Below are 18,498 nucleotides of genomic sequence, written 5' to 3'. Positions count from 1 at the left end.
AGCTCAAATTGTTGGTGGTGATGCGATCAATACACGTAACTAAAAGCTTTCTCTGTTAGATCCCGACATAATAAAACGAATTTTGTCAAGGAATGGTTACCCTGAATGTGTAATGTAATTGCCGGCATACGGCAAATGATTGCTTGTATCTATTTTTAATGAGCAATAATGGACAACGAGACTTGTTCAAAGTTTTCTTATCTTGCGATGAGTCGTAATGGCTAAGCGTCGACCCGTTCGCCGCCGCCGCCACCGAACTCCTATAATTAAGTTAATATAAGCAACAATGTTTATGAATATGAACTGTCGGGCAGGGGTGCAATATAGGCGAGAGCCCAAAACCATAATCGTCATATAAATTTCAAGCTGTTTTCCCCCAACCCCCGTACATTCTCTTCTCCTGCGTGCCGCCGCTTTTCTAAAGAGTCGCTTTATTATAAAAGCAAATATCTTCACATTAAATGTTGCTTATATTCAAATTATTTCTGCAAGCTGCGGCAACCACCACGGCCCAATTAGTCTTGCCTTAATTGAATCTTATCCACCACGCGATATTTGCTCTTAAGGAAGAGTGTGGCTTTACTGGCGCGTTCAGTGATTGCTTTTGAAACTGTTTCATATGCATGAATGTGCTTAGTACATTATCCGCACTACAGAATGATTATATAATGGCAGGTTTAGCAACATTAAACTCTAATTTCTATAAATGTTAACTTGTTTACATATACCTTAGGCACTATTAAATGTGGATTTAAAAAAAGTGCTTTTGATCACAAAACTTAATAGTTTTAATACACTGTATTTTAGCAAGTGCTACCAAGCAAACTTGGATCGTTTGAAAATTAGGTAAATTAATTAAGCTGACACAAAACGGGTCAACCGGAAAATGGCTAACTTAATAACATCAGAATTGACTGTGTGCAGCTCTGTAGTTAATTGGAAAATATTTTTGTAGCTATTTTCTGTGTGCTCTACAAATTTGTAATGGACTTCATAAACCTGATGGAGTTTAAAATTATTTTCACCCGCTTACGATTCGACTTGTAATTTACGTGTGTTACTTCGCAATTTTAATTAATTTTCGTTGCGAAAGTCTCTTGTTTGACGAGTGCACAATAAAAACAAGATTTATGTATTCATATTCTTGCATATTTACCTTTTTGGCTATAAACTCAAATCGAAAACGAATTTTTGGAAAATGATTAATTCTAAAAGTGAGTACAGTACAACCTCGATAATCCGAATACACGCTAGTCCGAAATCACGATAGTCCTAAATAATTTTGTTCCTCGTAACAACGATAACACCCCTGGAACACGTTGAAAAGAATAAAGTTTATTTCTTAAAGCTTGTATCCAAATTTATTATTTTCACTAGTTTCGCGATAATCCGAAAATGTGATAATCCGAAAGGTCGGTGGTCCGAATCTATTCGGATTAACGAGGTTTTACTGTACCTACATAAAGCTCCAGTTCGTCAACGTCTGAATTACCGATACTGTTCATTAAAAAAACAAAAGTTTTGCCATTTAAAATAATGAGCTCGAGTCTTTAAATTGTTGACAACTGATAAGTAATAGTATATTTCATTACGAGTCCGGAAAGCAGGCTTTTTCCGTGCGCGCGTGACAAATTCCCGTGTGAGGCGTAGCCGAATACGGGAAGTCATGCAAGCCCGGAAAAAGCATTTCTGGACATGTAATGAACGATATTTGTTATTATACTTCTTTTAAATCGATAACAAAAAACAACAAACTCACCAACATTTTTATTTTGTAACAGTTATAGAAAATGCGTTTTCATGGTTACTCTCAAACCATTTCAAAGGCGATTTGTTTAATTAGTTTATTTCAGATAAGGTTGACAAAACGTCAAAAAATGTCACAAAATATCAAAGAAGTTTATCTAAATATTCAAACATCTACGAATTAAAACGTAAAATACTTACATATGAAACATTACAACGCATATAGAATTTCTGAAAATTAGTTTACTTCCCTGTAAATTTGTATTTTAAAGCAATATTTTGGGTATTTATATTCAGCGCACGGAAAGAATCAAAGGGACCGGGAAAAGTTTTTCCGTGCGCTAGCCTGGAAAAGGCCAGATACCATTATTTCTAATACAGGTGTAAATAAGGCGATTTCAATGAAGTATAATAAAAAATAAATTTCGTTTTGTTTAAACGAATTTGTGTAACCCCATTGGCAAACAGCTTCCATTATTGTATACGTCTTTTTTTACATTCACGTCGAAACGATAAAACGGAAAGACAAATTGATTTTAATGTATTTTTAATTCCTGACGCACTTAGGCTGTAATTTAGTTAAATTCTGTTTCTGAAAGTTCTAATTCTGTTTGCTTGATTTTAGAAAATCAGGAATTTTTTTATAGTCGCGTATGAATTTGTGTGCTTGCTATAAATACACCACCCACTATGTCCCACCTGTCATCAATTTTTCGCGTTAGTTTTAACGTGAAGATGTGATGTTTCCAGATGTAGGTTAAGGCAGGTGCACGTTTTGGTTTATTAATAAACTCCATCATCATTTTCGTGTTGTATGAAATTCTTTTTCTACTAATGGGATGCCAGAGCTCTAATTACATTTTTAGGAGAAATTTCCGAATAAACCATACGTATAATCTGAGAAGCGATACCTACCTTAAACGCAAAGGTCGACCAAAATGTGCCTTGCAGTGTATAATAGTTTGTCACTGTGTAATGAAGTGGCGAACCATATTGTTCATTAAGTACAAATGACTTAGATGAAGTTTAGAGTCTCTGAGCATTTGCGTGTCATGCTTGTTATTTATGTGTCATCTCTTCTTAATTACGTGCATTGTAGGATAGTGCAACAACCTTCCGCCGTAAATAGTTTGCTCGTGCCGCTTTCCTCAAACTAATGAATATTCTCGATCGCACCCTATCATTCATTGTCAATTATGTAATTACAGTACATGGACTACATTTACCTTTAAGTACTCTTAAATAATTCTTTCACATGTTCCACTCTGTGAGTTTGCACATTGTACACCGATTAGGGAATTTTTATTGTCTTTCGTTGCGTCTGGGTAATTTAATGTGCATGTGCTCAATATTAACAGTTTTTCTGTTACGTAATATACCTACACGGAGATGCAAGTGAAAGCGAGTTTTACCTGCTAGAAATGCTCGCTACTTGAGTTTGTAAATCATTCCTCTGCGTTTGTCAACGTATACGGGGTTTGTTCAGAGAATACGTAGACATTGTTGGTTCCAGAGAAATCCACTTGTCGTCGCGATCTTCGTACAAATCCACGGATTACAAGACGGTTGTTTAGACATACCATTATTTCTTCGTTTGTGAAGTGTGTTTTTTTAGTTTGGTGAATTTTTACGAGTGTTCAAGCAAAGAGTTGATACGAAATTTTGTGTTAAAATTGGAAAGTTTATTGTGCTACGAACGTTTTAAAGATGGCCATTTGTCGATTAAGCACGATGAGCTTCTGGAACGTCCTTACACGTAGACAAGATCAACCTGTCGGTTCGGTTAAATCGACCGCCGGATAATGATTGGGATTATATTACGAAATCTGACGGAAAAACTGAACTGGTAACGCGTTGCTTCGAAATTTGTTCTACCCCTCATGACCGCTGACCAAACAGTCAATTGCTTGGACGTTCAGACAAGAAAACTTCTTGTCGAGTGCCATCACAGGTGATGAATCGTGTGTTTACGGTATCACATCGAAACAAACGTTCAATCATCTTGCGGGGTGGGTTAAACATCGTTCAGACTAAAAAACTCACCGAGTTCGTTCCAATGTGGAGGTCTTTGATAGGTACTTGGGGCGTACTTCACCATAGGCACCTCTCCTAAGGCGCTACAGCTCGCTGTACAGTAACCCGAATTTACTACAATTAAGTTCCCAAACATCTTAGAAGCGCCTAACAGCGGTGTCCAAGATAACGATGTTTTTCATGGGGATCTCGGAAAGCGTAGGAGATATGAAGATGGTGAAAAGTGCCGCAATTAAAGTGTTATGTAATGGAAATATATGGTTAGGGCGTTGTGTGCGGATGCACCGTCTTGTTGAAACCAACTGTTTCCAGCTTTTGTTTTTTTGTGTGACGTATAGGTATCGCTGTATTCGTAACAAAAAATGCTACTAATACAATATGTACTTTTTTTACGGATCATTGATGATGATTTCTCCGAAACGAAACGTTGTAGTAATTGCCAATCTCTCATAAACAAATTCATTAAGTTAGTCAACCTTTATTGTGATAAATTTAATAATTAGTTCGGCGAAATTGAGTCTGGTCACTGCCAGCAGGGGTCCTTTTACTGACATCGTCGACAGTTTAGTTGATTTTAACTTGAGGGATTAGATTACTTATTTGTTAGGGGATTAAAGGGTATTTATACAATTTGGGGTAGCTTGTACGTAGGTAGTAACAGTGGAAGTTTTCTATAGGTGCGGGTGGCCGTCATTTGAGATTAATATACATGTGTTTAGATAATTTAGGGTAGCTTGTAGATTTCGTGTACGTAGATCGCTGTGCAATTTTTATATTTTAATTAACAATTCGCAGGACGCTGATTTTGAAATTCACTATTATGATGGATCGGAGTTATAAACTAGTAATTGGCGATACTTCTGGTTGAAATGCAGCAAAAGGAGCAAACCTTCTGATCTCCCTTGTATGCCTGCTACTCATGCGATTCATAGCAATGGACAGGGTATTGAATGAGAATCATTCCACCTGAGCTGTAGAAGCGACTCAGTAGAGTTCTTGAATGTTCGAAAATATTGGCTATCCGACCGAAACCAATCTTCACAAGGAGCATTAGGTAGACTTGATTGATGTCCATAGAATTAATCCTTCGAGATTACTTTGTTCTTGTTGTTAGTCTAGAGACCATGTTTATAGTCTATTTTAGTTGTAAATGATTTGCACCTGACTATGGAACTCAGTCCTAGTCCGGAAATCAAGTAAGATTGAATGTTACATTTCTACTCCTTTCACCCTCTTTTATGATCGAGTACAAATTATGCTAATATTTTATTATCATGTTACCCTCCTTTGAATTGTATGATGACTTTAGAAGACTGATACACTTATTTTGCATACATGCCAAATGTACTCTGGAATATTCGAATATTGGAATACTGTTATGGGATGGGTCTCGAAACCCTACTTTGTTTGCAAATATTATAGGTATTATATAATCAATAAACAGGGTGCCTATTATGTACGGAATATAGTATACCGGGTCACTATTTCAAAACTGAACATAGGCAGTTAACATGAGAAAAACGTTTTTTTTTACTACTAGCGTCTGATGACATGATTATATTAACCGTTTTTCCACTTGTAAAGTAGGCTTTCTCGGCAGTTGTTCAAAGTGGTTAATAAGGTGGTCATTCATGACAACTGTCATTCTCTGTCGTTCTCTAAAATGAATAATTACCACCACCCGTCAATTCAATAGAAATTATATACTTTAAATTATCACATTTTGAAAACATTCGAACGAAATTACTCTTTGAAAATATCTCAATGACAGAACAAAATATGACCTGCTCGGGCTTGCTAGACTTTTTCTTGCACGCACGCTCAGGCAATAATACTGGACTTCTCTACCTTCGTATAATGCACTATTTTTGCAGATCGTTGCTCCCCATGTTAACGTAGAGGGTTTATAATGACACCAATCGAAAGATTTTTTTTCTCATCTAATAATATACGAATTACTTAATCATCAGCTGTATTTCTCCTTATTTTATCATAAATCGGCAATAAATCCAATGAGCAAAATCATGTTAAGGAGATATTTGATAGGTACTTTGACATATGCCTGGCGAGCACAAATTTATTTAGAGCTACTTGGTTTAATGCTTTTGGTACGAAAATTACTAAGAATTCAAATATTGCTTTCGAATTTTCAAATGTTTTGAAAATCATAGAAGAAGAAAATGTCATTCTAAAATTAACGAACTTGGAATCGTTAGCAACATATTTTCGAAAAGGACTTGGGAACATGCAAAACTGTAATGGCACATTTGCAGTGATTTGCATTGCATTTACATAGGCCGAGGCCTATTCCGTTTGATCAAAAACAAGTAGTAAAAAAAGAAATTGATAGTAGACGCAACAATTCTGAACTCGATTCAAATTTCGGATTGGATTGCATCAATGGTAGCGTTTCCAAACCTCCTAGTTCGCATATGTGGAGCCTTCAAAGTTACAATTCACACCTTTCCATCAATTCCAAAATGGCTTTGGTTTACAAATATATTTCTCTCTTGTCTCTATTATCTCCAAGTGGAGCACACAATATAGCAGATCTCCTGTTAATTTTGAGCTTTTGAAAATGAGGAAAGTCTCTAAGATTGAAATGAAATTGAACTAAATCAAGTAGGTACAGACACATTAGTACTTTTCCTTCAGAGGTATCGCAGGGAGCACATTACTTCTGACCACGACTGTACACTTGAAATAAATTATGCTCGCTAGGGGGCGGCCGGCGGCCATATACATTACCTAATTTTTTTTAAATAAATATATTCACGTTAAATAACCTGAACTTGGTTCTCTGTAGTTGATCAGTTTAGGGGGTCATTGATTTTGCCAATGAGGGTGCATAATACGAGTATAGGTACCTTCATAAAATCCACTGTTCAATAATCATAATATATCCATTTCTGTAAGTCGTAATATTTTTATAGGAGGTACAAAAACATTTTCGCAATTGGTAATTTAGGTCTATATCTTTACTTTCCAACGGTAACCTTAATCGAATATCATTATTTATTGCTAATCCATACCGTAGACACTAAAATTTGAATTACGGGGTTCGTGCTTACAACATTTTTATTACGTACCTACATTTTATAACCGAATATAACGACTGTCCTAATTACTAGAAAATGTGCAACATATTTAAAACTTATAATCGTAGACTTGGCGGGAACGATTCAAAGCTCTTTGAAACGCCTTTTTAAATCACACACTGTCCAGCTTTTTTTTGCTTTTAAATTGAAACTATATTGAATATTAATTGACGTAACGATATGGCTTTCACAGCAACTGAAATCGTTATTAGAGCTCTGTGATCCCGAACACTAATTTGTTTATACAAAGAGATCAGCGAAACCATGAATATTAATTAGCAATTACGTTTTGAAGAGTTAATCAAAGGTATTGAGAGTAAACGTTTGAGTTCGCTGCTGTTCGTTTGTATTGAAAGGTGTTGACGTTACTTTAATGCTATTGAGCTTAATATAATTGACTAATTAGAATGTTTTCTTGTTGCAGGTAATTACCGGAACGTTCCCTCTCGTTGTTTTGGTGAAATATCCGAGTAAGTAAGTAGATTAAATTGCATAACGAACGCGTTTAATTATGTGAGGTAGGTCACAGCGTTTTGCTCGTGTTATCGTCCAAAATATTTTGCATAACGATAATGGATAAATTTCTACGCTTTAATTTGCGCCGCCGACCGCTTAAGCTTAAACGAAGGGGAGATACCGGTTATATTTAAAAAACATTATCCAGTATGATGTAATGCAACCGGAAACTACCCTACTTCATTTCGCGGAGTTTCTTATTTGGTTTTATAATTAATGGTTCTTTTCTTGTAAACAAAAAACCTCCGCGAATTTTCCGCACTATTAACTGTTGATGGTAATCATACAAAATGTAGCACTTTTGAACTTCCTCGGAATTTCTCATCAGATTTTCGTGAAACTCCCTAGATAAGCCAACAAAATGAGGCAGTCCTCGAAAACGCGACAAACTTTTAACGTCTTTACGTACAAAGTATAACACGTATTCATGCAAAATAAATGATGTTGTCTGTATTTCCAAGCCGCGTTCTGTGCGAATCTCGTAAAGTGCGCGTTAATGAGTTTAAGGCTATATTTATTATGTTCATTATAATTACAGCTTTGTCTAACATCCAGTTATTAGTTCAAACTGCTGAATATTTCATTTTTAAGAATCTTGTAGGTAATAAATTTTGATTTAATCTCGCAAATCGCATCGCCGGTGTATTGGTAATTTATGCACTCGATTCTTTTGTTGCCTTAATTTTTTTGTGTAGTTAGCGTTCTGTGAACTCCAAAAACCTATCTACAAAACGCGAATGTAACCGTTATACTATTTTAGCATCCGGTAGTTAAGGTCTGATCGAAAGTATTCCTGCTGGTCCAATAGCGCTCCGATACGCCGCATTGCATATAAACGACAAGTTAAAAGTTTTTTTTTTTGTTAGCTTTTATCTTGACATCTTTGATTCGACATTCCGAATACTTCAGTTTTGTACTATTTTCGGCATACAAATATGCGATAAAGTAATCCTTGAAAGTATAATTATTTAGAATTTTTAGTATAAAGCTATCAAAAAAGTTTCGTCGAAATGAGAATCTTCATTATTACAACATTATTTGACGCTTTATCTTTGTGTATTAATTGTAACGAACTTTTTTTCTGAATTCTGATAGAAAAGTATTTTTTTTGCGGGGCATGAAATTTCCGGCCATATGAACTTTTTTGGTCAAATATTATGTAAGGGTAAGTAAACGTTCAATTTTATCTTGTTGAGATTGTGTAGACACCTGAGTCGCAACAAGATCGTGGGGGCAATCTCATAGTTAGCCCTGTGCCAAGATGGCTCATAATGAGGGCCATGTGAGCCTAATGCATTGCTCCCTAGCCTCTAGTTGGGTTTCTCGTACATTATATATCACCCTCACCCCTACTCTATAATAAGCAGTTATTCTGTGTCGTATTATATATTTCCATTGCGGTTTCCTTAGCATTTTCTTATTTCATTCGTTTCGCTCGATGTAGTACATTTCCTTTCCTCTAATTTCGCCGCTACTTGCTATTCAGTACATCACCTCCATTCCGCCGCTTCGTCCGTCTCGCTTTTACTTGCACGGCGAGATCTGTTCAGTCTTTTTTCGTTCGGTTGGTCTTATTATTTTGAGGTCTATCAACTTCTTGTTAGCATCTATTCTACTATCCCAAAGGCCTCTTTTCTTATATAATTTTCTCATCCGAGGCATTTTTATATTTACATGTTATCCGAATTCCTGATGCTCATATTCTACTCGCTTTCTCTCCAGACATTTTTGTGGAAATTTATCTGCGGCTCGGCATGAAGGTCTCGTCCCATATTTGCTTACTTATATCAGCTTTGTCGCTCACAATACTTATAAATCTGTTTTATAAAACTTTCTAGATGTGATATATAGCCCTGAAACTGAAATAAGTTCTACATAACGGATTGAGTATGAGTTATTCTCAAACATTCCATTCGAAATTCAGCTCTTATTTTGAACTACAGTACAACGAGGATCTTCAACCGCACTATGCTTAGCATAATTTGTATCTTGGGAACGTGTCTGTTTCCGCAGCTTTTGTATTCGTACGTTCTCAATTTTCGTGATGTTCATGTTGTATAAGTTGCTTTTGCAAGTTGCAAATTCAGCATTAAAATTGCATTTTAATCGTTTTAAAAAGAATTCATGATCATCTTGTATGAAGGTAAGCGAAATACATTTTCATTCTTAAAAAAATTTGGGGGGGGGGGGGGTAACTGTTTTCTAAAAATAATGCCTTTTTTAAATAAGAGTTGAAAAAGGATCGGCCAGGATAACTCGTCACTTATCTCTGATTGTAATTGAATCACAATCTTTAAAAGTTCACATCATGCTGAGCGATAGTAGGCCATGGATTCATGGAGATTTTGATTTGCTTATTGTATCCATGGTAACTAAGACAAACGATACCATTAATACAAATGGCTGACGTTAGAAACATGCCTTCCAAAGTTTTTAAAAATACCATATAATTATGTAAAAAAATATAGAGATATAAATATATAAATGAGATTGAGATATGCCAACTTTGAGTGAAATCTCAGAAACGGTAGCCCAAAAGTTTTTTTTTGATTACTCAACTGGATTCTACCTTTTACCTTTTTTCTATCTTATATGGATAGTAAGATATGATAACATCAAAAAATCAACATTTTCGTTTTCACCCTGTATCTTAGAAACAAACGTAGCTAGATTGAGTTTGTTTGTGGTATTAAAACTTTCAAAAATAAATGGCACACAGTCGCCAAAACTTTTTAAAAAAAGTTTTTATCTTTGAAAATACCCTAAATACACTGCAGTCTCAATCAAAGTAGGACGCAGGGTACAATTAAATGGAATTTGCAAACATCGTGGTGGACCGCAGGTGTTAGGACCGCGGGCCGCGTATGTAACATGCCTGATCTAGAGGAACCTACAACCAACCATCCGGCCCGTGTGGCGCAATTCAGTTAAAGCTAGAGTGTGGTCCCTGGTTCGAATCCGGGTTCGGGCATGGATATTTGTAAATGTGTAGTGGGTTGGGTTGGTATAGAGCAGCGTTGGCTGAAACCCCGCCTACTCAAAAATAAAGGCAAAATAAAAATAAATTTAGAACAAGTTGCTCCACAAATACGAAAGTTCAAAGTTGTCTATTGCACATGCTTGGTTTTGGAGGGAAATTATAACTGGATACTTATCTCTGATAATTGCAACATCGGCGGGGTTGCAAACAATCTCCCAACTTGGGCGAGCAAACGGTAAATCGGACATTTCATTTCTTCTACCACCCCTATTCTCTGGAGTTTAAGCGACTAGGCGATTGATAAACCTTGCTATACATTAACCTTGCACTTCATCTTTTGTTTTGGGATAAGTTAAATTCTAATCAACAGAAACTATATTCGTCCTCCACAAAAGTATTTAGACGTGGCAGGCAATAGCGACTGCGAGCGATGCACCACGCCACCACTACTCGCTTACAAATATATACGATATATAATGAATATTATCTACGAGGGAAATTGTAACTGATGTAAGGCTTAAGCGGTCTGTTTGGATGAGAGGGAACATTTGGATTTTGAAAGAGTTCTTTCTATCTGTCTGTCAGATCTTTTGTAGTATAGAAAATCAGTTGTCAGTTTCTCATCCCAATCACGAAATTTCAGTGTTTGAAATGGAATAGACAATATGTCAATTCTTTGATCTCCAAACACCAATACTCAGGGTCGTAGCATTCAAGTGAGGTAAACTCCCACCATCGATAGAAAATGAAACCTGAATCTACTACAAAACATCGTTTTTGAGTAAAAATTCTGGGAGAGGGGATGATTCTCTTGTAGGCGCACATATTTGCACTAAGGCTCGTTGGGTAATTCTCATACTCGTGTCTTAATAATCATTAGATGCTTATTGCATAATATCCTATTGTGAAACCAGGCATACATGGATTATTTGACGAGTTTCTAGAATAGACACGAATTTCTATTCTCATATTTTATTTAATTTTTAATTTCCTACTGAACGAGGAAATTGCGCACAACCACTCATATTTTATCATTACGCACTTGATTTGAATTATAAATTGAATATAGACATTTCTATCTATCAAATATCATTTTATCATTCGTTACAATTTGCACCCCGAACACATATTTTACGAGGGGTGTTCTGCGGGTAAATGTAAAGTCTCTAATTTTATTATTCTGAAACGAAAAAAATTGGCGACATGTATACCAAATCACAACCGACGGCTCATTGCTACGAATCACTATCAACTACATAATCAACGAATTGTTACAAGCCTGTGCCAGATCGCACCGTCCTGCGAAAACCAGACGCTTTCCAGATTCTGAAGCCATAAAACCTCGTTATCGTATTGCGATTTCGCAAGCCGTTCTCAGTTGTAGCATTCTCATTCGCATTTTCAAAGAAGCACCGGCCAATTTCCCGGTCAGCCCAATTTCGCATCAAATAGTGAGTCCGTTGGAGCTGCATTTATTCCTCATGGATCACGTGCGGTTCAACTGATTTACGAACCCATCCAAATGAAAGTGCGCCCGATTGCTAAAGATAATTATTATCCGTTCAACGTTTGAAATTTTAGACAGTGTTTATTATGACGCCTGGAAACGTGGAATAGATTTCTTTAAAACATTAAAAAAAATCACCTGGTCTCTATACCTTATGCCCTTATCCAGTCCACCGCTGATTAATCAACTCAATATAGAAGAGAACATGTAGATGAGCATTGGTAAATTACAAAATTAAAATGTGTGTCATAGATTTATATTTTATGCAGAAATCGTTATTTATAAGGGTAACAATTTAACCGCATCGGCTTTCCCCAAGTTCCCACTATTTTTATCAAACGTGCGTATGGTAAAAAGACCACGCGATATTGTCTAACCCTCTTATTTTTTGCTAACGGTTTAGAATTTATAAGGGTACATACTTAATCCTAAGTTTTGATATCGTTTAAATTTACCCGTTTCCCTTATAACTGGTTTTCTATTTAATATCGTATTTTAAATTTTAAATGATTAAACGTTTTTCTCGTCAAAAGGGGTACACTTTAGAAGATTTTAAATATGAATGCGTATGGGTTAGTGGATGGAAGGCGAGGTTGTGAGAATAAATTTCGCAATCGTGGAATTCAATTACGTTTCCAGTTATAATGTTTGTTATTGTGTTATGCAGCCTTTGGAATTTCTAAAAGAACGCGGAGTCTGATGAAAAATTAAAGGCGGTCAGCTTTTGTACCTCCGTTAAATTTCCATTATAACTACGTTTGCAATTTGATAATGCTTCAATTTTGAGAACAATAGTTATCGTATGTCACATAAACCTTTTGCCCGCCAGTTTTGTTCCTGTTTCTCGTTAATATACGTCGAACCTCTAACCCTCTTTCCGGCCGTTTGTATTATCGTTATTTTAATACATTTTGATGCAGTCGATGTTAAATTTGGCAGGGTTGCAGCCTTATATATTTTCGATTGTTTCTTAGTGGGCGGCAACGCTCGATTTTTAAAATTGAAGTTTGAAAGGAATATAGTCTTATAAGTTAACGCAGAAATATATTAAGTGCAGCAAAGTGGTTTAACGTTAATAAAACGACATCACAGAAAGGCGTAAAAGTGTATAAAAGGCTAAACTCAGTGGAGCTCACTCAGTGGAACAAGTTTCTAGCATGCTTTTATGCAGGAGGATCAAGAAAAGCTTTCAGTAACTGGTAGATACGAAAGTTTACTAGTACAAATACTCTTCGTGTTTCGCATTACAAATTAAATGATCGAGAAATATTTGACTCTGATGCCCGTCATCGCAATAAATTAAGTAACCTCACGCCAAGGCAGTTGACTGCACATACCTCAATTTAACCTTTTCGTGTTGTGATTCTGGGCGTGGTGACTGATGCTTTTTTTTGGGTAGTACATACTTTAAACATTTACTTTTATCTAGTTTTGTTTCTCAATTTATCCACATCAACATATGCGTCGCCCGAATGACGTTTAAATATGGACTTTAAATGAAGTGTGGACATCTGCCAACGCGACTTCTTCAATGAACCGCGCATTTCCGTCCGTTCTTATTTTCATTGTCGGAATTTGTATTGCGCGCCCAGTCGTACACGCAAATTGCAAAAGCCGCATAATTTACTGTTCCAATTCTAAATAATGGATCTGTTGAAAAATGCATAGGTAGGTATAAGTTAGGAAAACCGGCCTGTTTTAATAAATCATCATTGGAACCGTTTTTCTTGTTTTACTCGTATTTTCGAGATTAAGTAGGTAATACCAATTAATTTCGTCGCTAAATAAATAAATCATTGTTATTATAATAATTAACTGTGCATATTATCCATGAAGTGGTATAAAACGGGCTTCGTAGATTCCAGCGTTTTTAATAGACTATAGAAAATTGAATGGAACTGCACAGCGTGACAACGTTGCATTAATAATGTCATTTTATCTGTCCTATTTGTCATGACCGCTTGAAAATTGGATGAAGTGAAGTATTTCTATTAGATAATTTATATACGACCTCCAGATTTTGTTTGTTATAATACGCCATAATAAAATCCGCGTCAACACACTAGAGACATCGGAGCGATATCGAGGTGCCATAAAATCGATTAAAGATTCGTCGGCGGCGATAAGGAACGTAAGCTGATCTAACGCATTCTTTAATTCGAGGATGTTTCGTGATTTTTGTAGAAACTTTTCGTTTGCTATATATGCAAATTAAATTATGTTTAATAGTAGTTCCAACATCGACACGGAATTGATTGATTGGTAGTGACTTCGCGCTTGCTTGTAATAAATCTGCATGATGTAAATTTGAGTAGGTACAAGTGATAATAAATAATTATGTTATATAAATCCGTCTATTTTATGAATTAAAAGTAAATAAATAAATCGTGTAATTAAATGTACGTTACAATTCTGACTTACAGACCAACTGAATGGTAATGGAATTTCGCCTGCGTTATGGCTCATGATATAACCAAAAGTATGCACTTTCTTTTTTTCGTGCCCCCCTGCCCCCCTCTCAAATTTCATATAGAACTTTTGATTAATGTCAATCTGTCAATGATGACTAGAGACATTTAGTGACATGTGCGGCAGGAAAAGTAGACTGCTCTGCCTCCGTCATGGAAACTAACATTTTCCTGACATAAAGTAGGCATGAAAAATGAAGGTTGCATGACGATTTTGGGTAAAAGTTATTGACAAAACAGTATCTCAAAAAATACTTCAGAGGGGGACTATTATTTGAAGATTGTATGATAGGCACCTCCGTGTTATAGAATATAGGCTATCTGTGACAAAGCATTTTAGAATTACAGGTGGTTATTCAAAAAATGCCAAATTTCTGTCATAGGTTTTTAGTTGGTACCGATGCTTGCGTCAGCTGGTTATGAGAAAACAACAAATTTTATTCATATCAAGATTTACGAAATATCTTTTCAACGTTTTTTACTCATGTTTTACATTCCTGTTGTTTTTGTTAAAATAGCTCTGAAGAGGGTTTTTAAGTGGTGAAAGGGAGTAGACATCCTAAATCCAAGCCAATTCTGGCCCCTTTCGTCACATTAAAAATTACAATTAGCGGATTTTTTGGGCAGGATTAACTGATTGAATCTATAAATGAATGAATTACTATAGTTAAACGAAAGCAAAGGAAAATTTTACTCGTAGGTACTTTGTCTGGAGTGAGACGAGAGATAATAAGAAAAATTACAAAATAAATTCTATTAGGAAAACGACAGGACCGCGCTTTTACAGACGGTTGTTCGTATAAATGACAGATTGCCTTGTAACATTTTAAAACGTTTCGGTTGTGTTTTAGCGGATCAAAATTTGTTAGCGGAAATTGAACTTGCGACACGATCATATCTAATTTTGCGAAAGGTGGGTGGTTGTTAAATTTTAAATGTCGTATTTGGTGCATGCGTTCATAAAACGTACACAGTTTACGTATTACGGAGATAAATAAAAGAACGGCATTTTCCCTTTTTTAATTGTTGAGTGGTTAATGTCTTTTTTAATATGAAGTAATAGGCGAGCTTTCATGTAAATTAGATTCTTCTTCTCTGTTTTATTCTGGAAGCTTTCTATTTCTTCCTGTTTATGCAATATTTCTCGTTTATAAGAAATTGCATCATCCTAACGCAATTAGTGTATAGTCTATTACGGAAAAGGCTTATTAAAGGCTTTCATTACCAGAAGCTATCCCACGCCCTATTACTCTGCACTCGAATTCTGGACTCATTTTCCTTTTTGTCGCTTAAAGAATGAGACACGATATTGCTCCATAACCGTATTAGCATTTTAATATTGTCTGGTATACACTGCTAATTATGTATTCCCCAGTGTTATGAATTTTTGTTGTACTTTTCCCTCAACAGTCGTGTATATTTTTGGAATGTTTAATGCTTCAAGATGCCGGCGTTTAAATGCGAAATTTTAGTAATTGGTGTGCCGTGTCATTAAAATAATGTCGCGGGCGGAATACGAAGATAATGGAATAAAGATAAAATTCATGTGATGTCCTGTCGTGTTTTATAAGGTTATTATGGAGAATTTGCATTATGTATTCAAAGCTGTGTTCGGATGCTTGAGCAATAACTTCAATTTTGCATTTTAATAGAATGCCCAAATATTTAATTTTAGAAATCTCGAAATAAGAAATTGTGAGAGTTCTTAGCATTCCTCATACTTTCTTAATATGAATTATTTCACGGCGTTTAACTACAGAACCGAGTTTTGAGTCTCGTCGGTGGAAAGTAAAAAGCTCCTCACAATAAGCGTCACAAACTTAATTCCTCTCGGCTCAAATTACTTCTGCATAAACTTTTTAAGCTGCAGCGCGCTTGCACATGCTGATAAATTTCCCCTATAAATGAACTCATTATCATATAACATTGGTTTTTAGAGCAGCCGAAATTAACCCAACTGTAATTTTAAGTGTCGTCTGTACGCCGTTCTTCAATAACTTCCATTCGCATGTGTTTAATAAGATTAACGAACCTAATAATAATCGTTTGAAATCACGACCCTAATTTACCTTCCAACTTTGACACGGACCTTTTGCACTTTAAGGGTCGTGTAACCCCGAAGTGGGCCGGTCTTATAGTTACACGTGTCAGCTTCATCCTGAAATGGTAATGAGGCGATCATTCCCAAACAGGACACAAGTCTTATAGGCACGCGTCTCGTACATGCGTATGACACGACCCATATGACAGGTAAACATTCTTTCTTGTACGGGACCTCTCATAATTTACGCTGGGGAAGCGCGTGTCACTTTTAGCATATTAGATAATGTGAAAGGTGATATTCTAACTAGGGAGAAGCTTTCTTAATTAATTATTAGTGGCCCGTCTTCCCCGAATTTATTTAACGTGTTTTAAAATTGTTTGCAAATTAAATGTCATCTCGAATTCGGAAATGAATGCACTTCTCCATTGCAATTATCTTCGCCTTTTTTGCCGTCCTTAATTTCAAAGTAATATCAGTGTTCCTTGTTAAAAAACTTTGACACGAATTTCGTCTTAAAGTTTTAATTGAGTTTCTTATTTTAATCTTTTCATTTAAATTCTTTTTTGCACTATATTTTGTTTATTTTCATCAGACAAATATTCTAGAGAGGTATCGATTTGCTCTTTATTTTTTCGCGTGCCTCGGTTTTGCATCTTTATCAAACTGAAGTAGATGCTACTTACCAACAAAACGACTTCTAGCGGCAGGGGAATGTGATTAATTGTGATTCACGATCTACCTTTAGTGGAAAAGATAAATCAACATTACGTTATTAAAGATGATAAGTTGGTATGTGTGTAAGTAACGCTCGGTTCTTTTAATAACAATAAAGCATTCCAAAGTTCTATGAGGTGCGAAAAGTGGGTCAGCAGTTCGTCAATATTTGGGCGCACATTAAACGAAAAGAGCCGTAGATTGCGTGCATTACGCTCTCACGCGATTCATAGCTGCCAAGTCAGCTGTATTAAACAATAGACTTTGTCAAAATGACATGCCGCGATTTCCAACTGGTTTTCACCCCATCTTTTCGTCTACTTTTTAACGGAATTTTTAACTCCCCTCCGTTTCTTACCATCGGTTTCTTTCAAGCTTAGAACCTGTATAATTATTTTGGTACTTCATCATTCTAAAACTAATGGATTTTCACAAAAAAATGTACTGCAATAAATTGTATCATTTCTACTTTCAATCGGTTTCCTTATTGTGACTGAGGTCGCTTTTGTCATCGGCTAGGTGTCTCCTTAAATGTACATATTAGATCAGTATGCGAAGTGTTTCAGAGTATTCTGGAAATAGGCCGGCCGACACTGCGCATATTAGTGTCTTTAATTTACTCCGAATAGAATATACAATTAGGTATGAGGGATGCTTAAAAAAAATAGTGACGACATCTTCGGTCGTCAAACAAATACACACACTTAACACGAACTCGACATAATCATCGTGTTATATATAAGTAAGCTGCTTCTGGTGGAAAGACCATGAGAAATTGACGGTTTTCAACCTATAGGCAACACAACATGCACCTAAGCAATAAGTAGAAGAGGTAGACATTATATTATATCAAAGAGTGTATAATCTTTGTTTATTCATTAACGTTATTATACTCTGTGATTATATCTACAGTTTGTTCCACCACTTACCATACTTTATATCAGTGTATTATAAAAGGGAATGCCGCCAGTAGGGATTGCAAATTGCCATCAATCTGAATTCTGAAATCAGTCTTATATGCATGTTAAATTGAATTTTGACATTTTGAATTCAGCCACGTACACTCACTTCACACTTGTGGGTTCTTCATATGACACTCACGATTACCTTACATTAGATTATTAACGAGCTCCTAGCGAGTCCGTCCGTCCGTCCGTCCGTTAGCACGATAGCTCATAAACGAATGGACCGATTACGATGAAATTTTGCAGGTGGATTCTTTATCAAATTTGAGATCGGAGTTCGTGAATTGGCAATGTAGACCAAAAAATAAAGTAGGCCCTTTTGACATCTCCGTTAGTTATGAACCGAATTGCATGAAATTCAATATGCGCATAGCTTTAGCCATATAAATACACAATCCCAAAAGTTGAGTCTAATCGATCAGCATT

At 35.9% G+C, this 18,498-nt stretch overlaps 1 protein-coding gene across 1 annotated transcript in view; it reads left to right on the top strand.

Annotated features, from left to right (window-relative positions):
• The window catches only part of LOC116170103, a 173,242-nt gene that overhangs the window by 71,755 nt on the left and 82,989 nt on the right, over positions 1 to 18,498 (top strand). The window contains exon 4 of the mRNA XM_031486297.1: positions 7,303 to 7,348. Coding sequence (XP_031342157.1) covers positions 7,303 to 7,348 — 46 coding nt within the window. The remainder of the gene's footprint in view (positions 1 to 7,302; positions 7,349 to 18,498) is intronic.

This window comes from Photinus pyralis, unplaced genomic scaffold, assembly GCF_008802855.1.
Source record: "Photinus pyralis isolate 1611_PpyrPB1 unplaced genomic scaffold, Ppyr1.3 Ppyr1.4_LG5, whole genome shotgun sequence".
NCBI classification, from domain to species: Eukaryota; Metazoa; Arthropoda; class Insecta; order Coleoptera; family Lampyridae; genus Photinus; species Photinus pyralis.
Note: the sequence above shows the minus strand (reverse complement) of the source record. Positions and strands in the feature narration are given on the sequence as shown.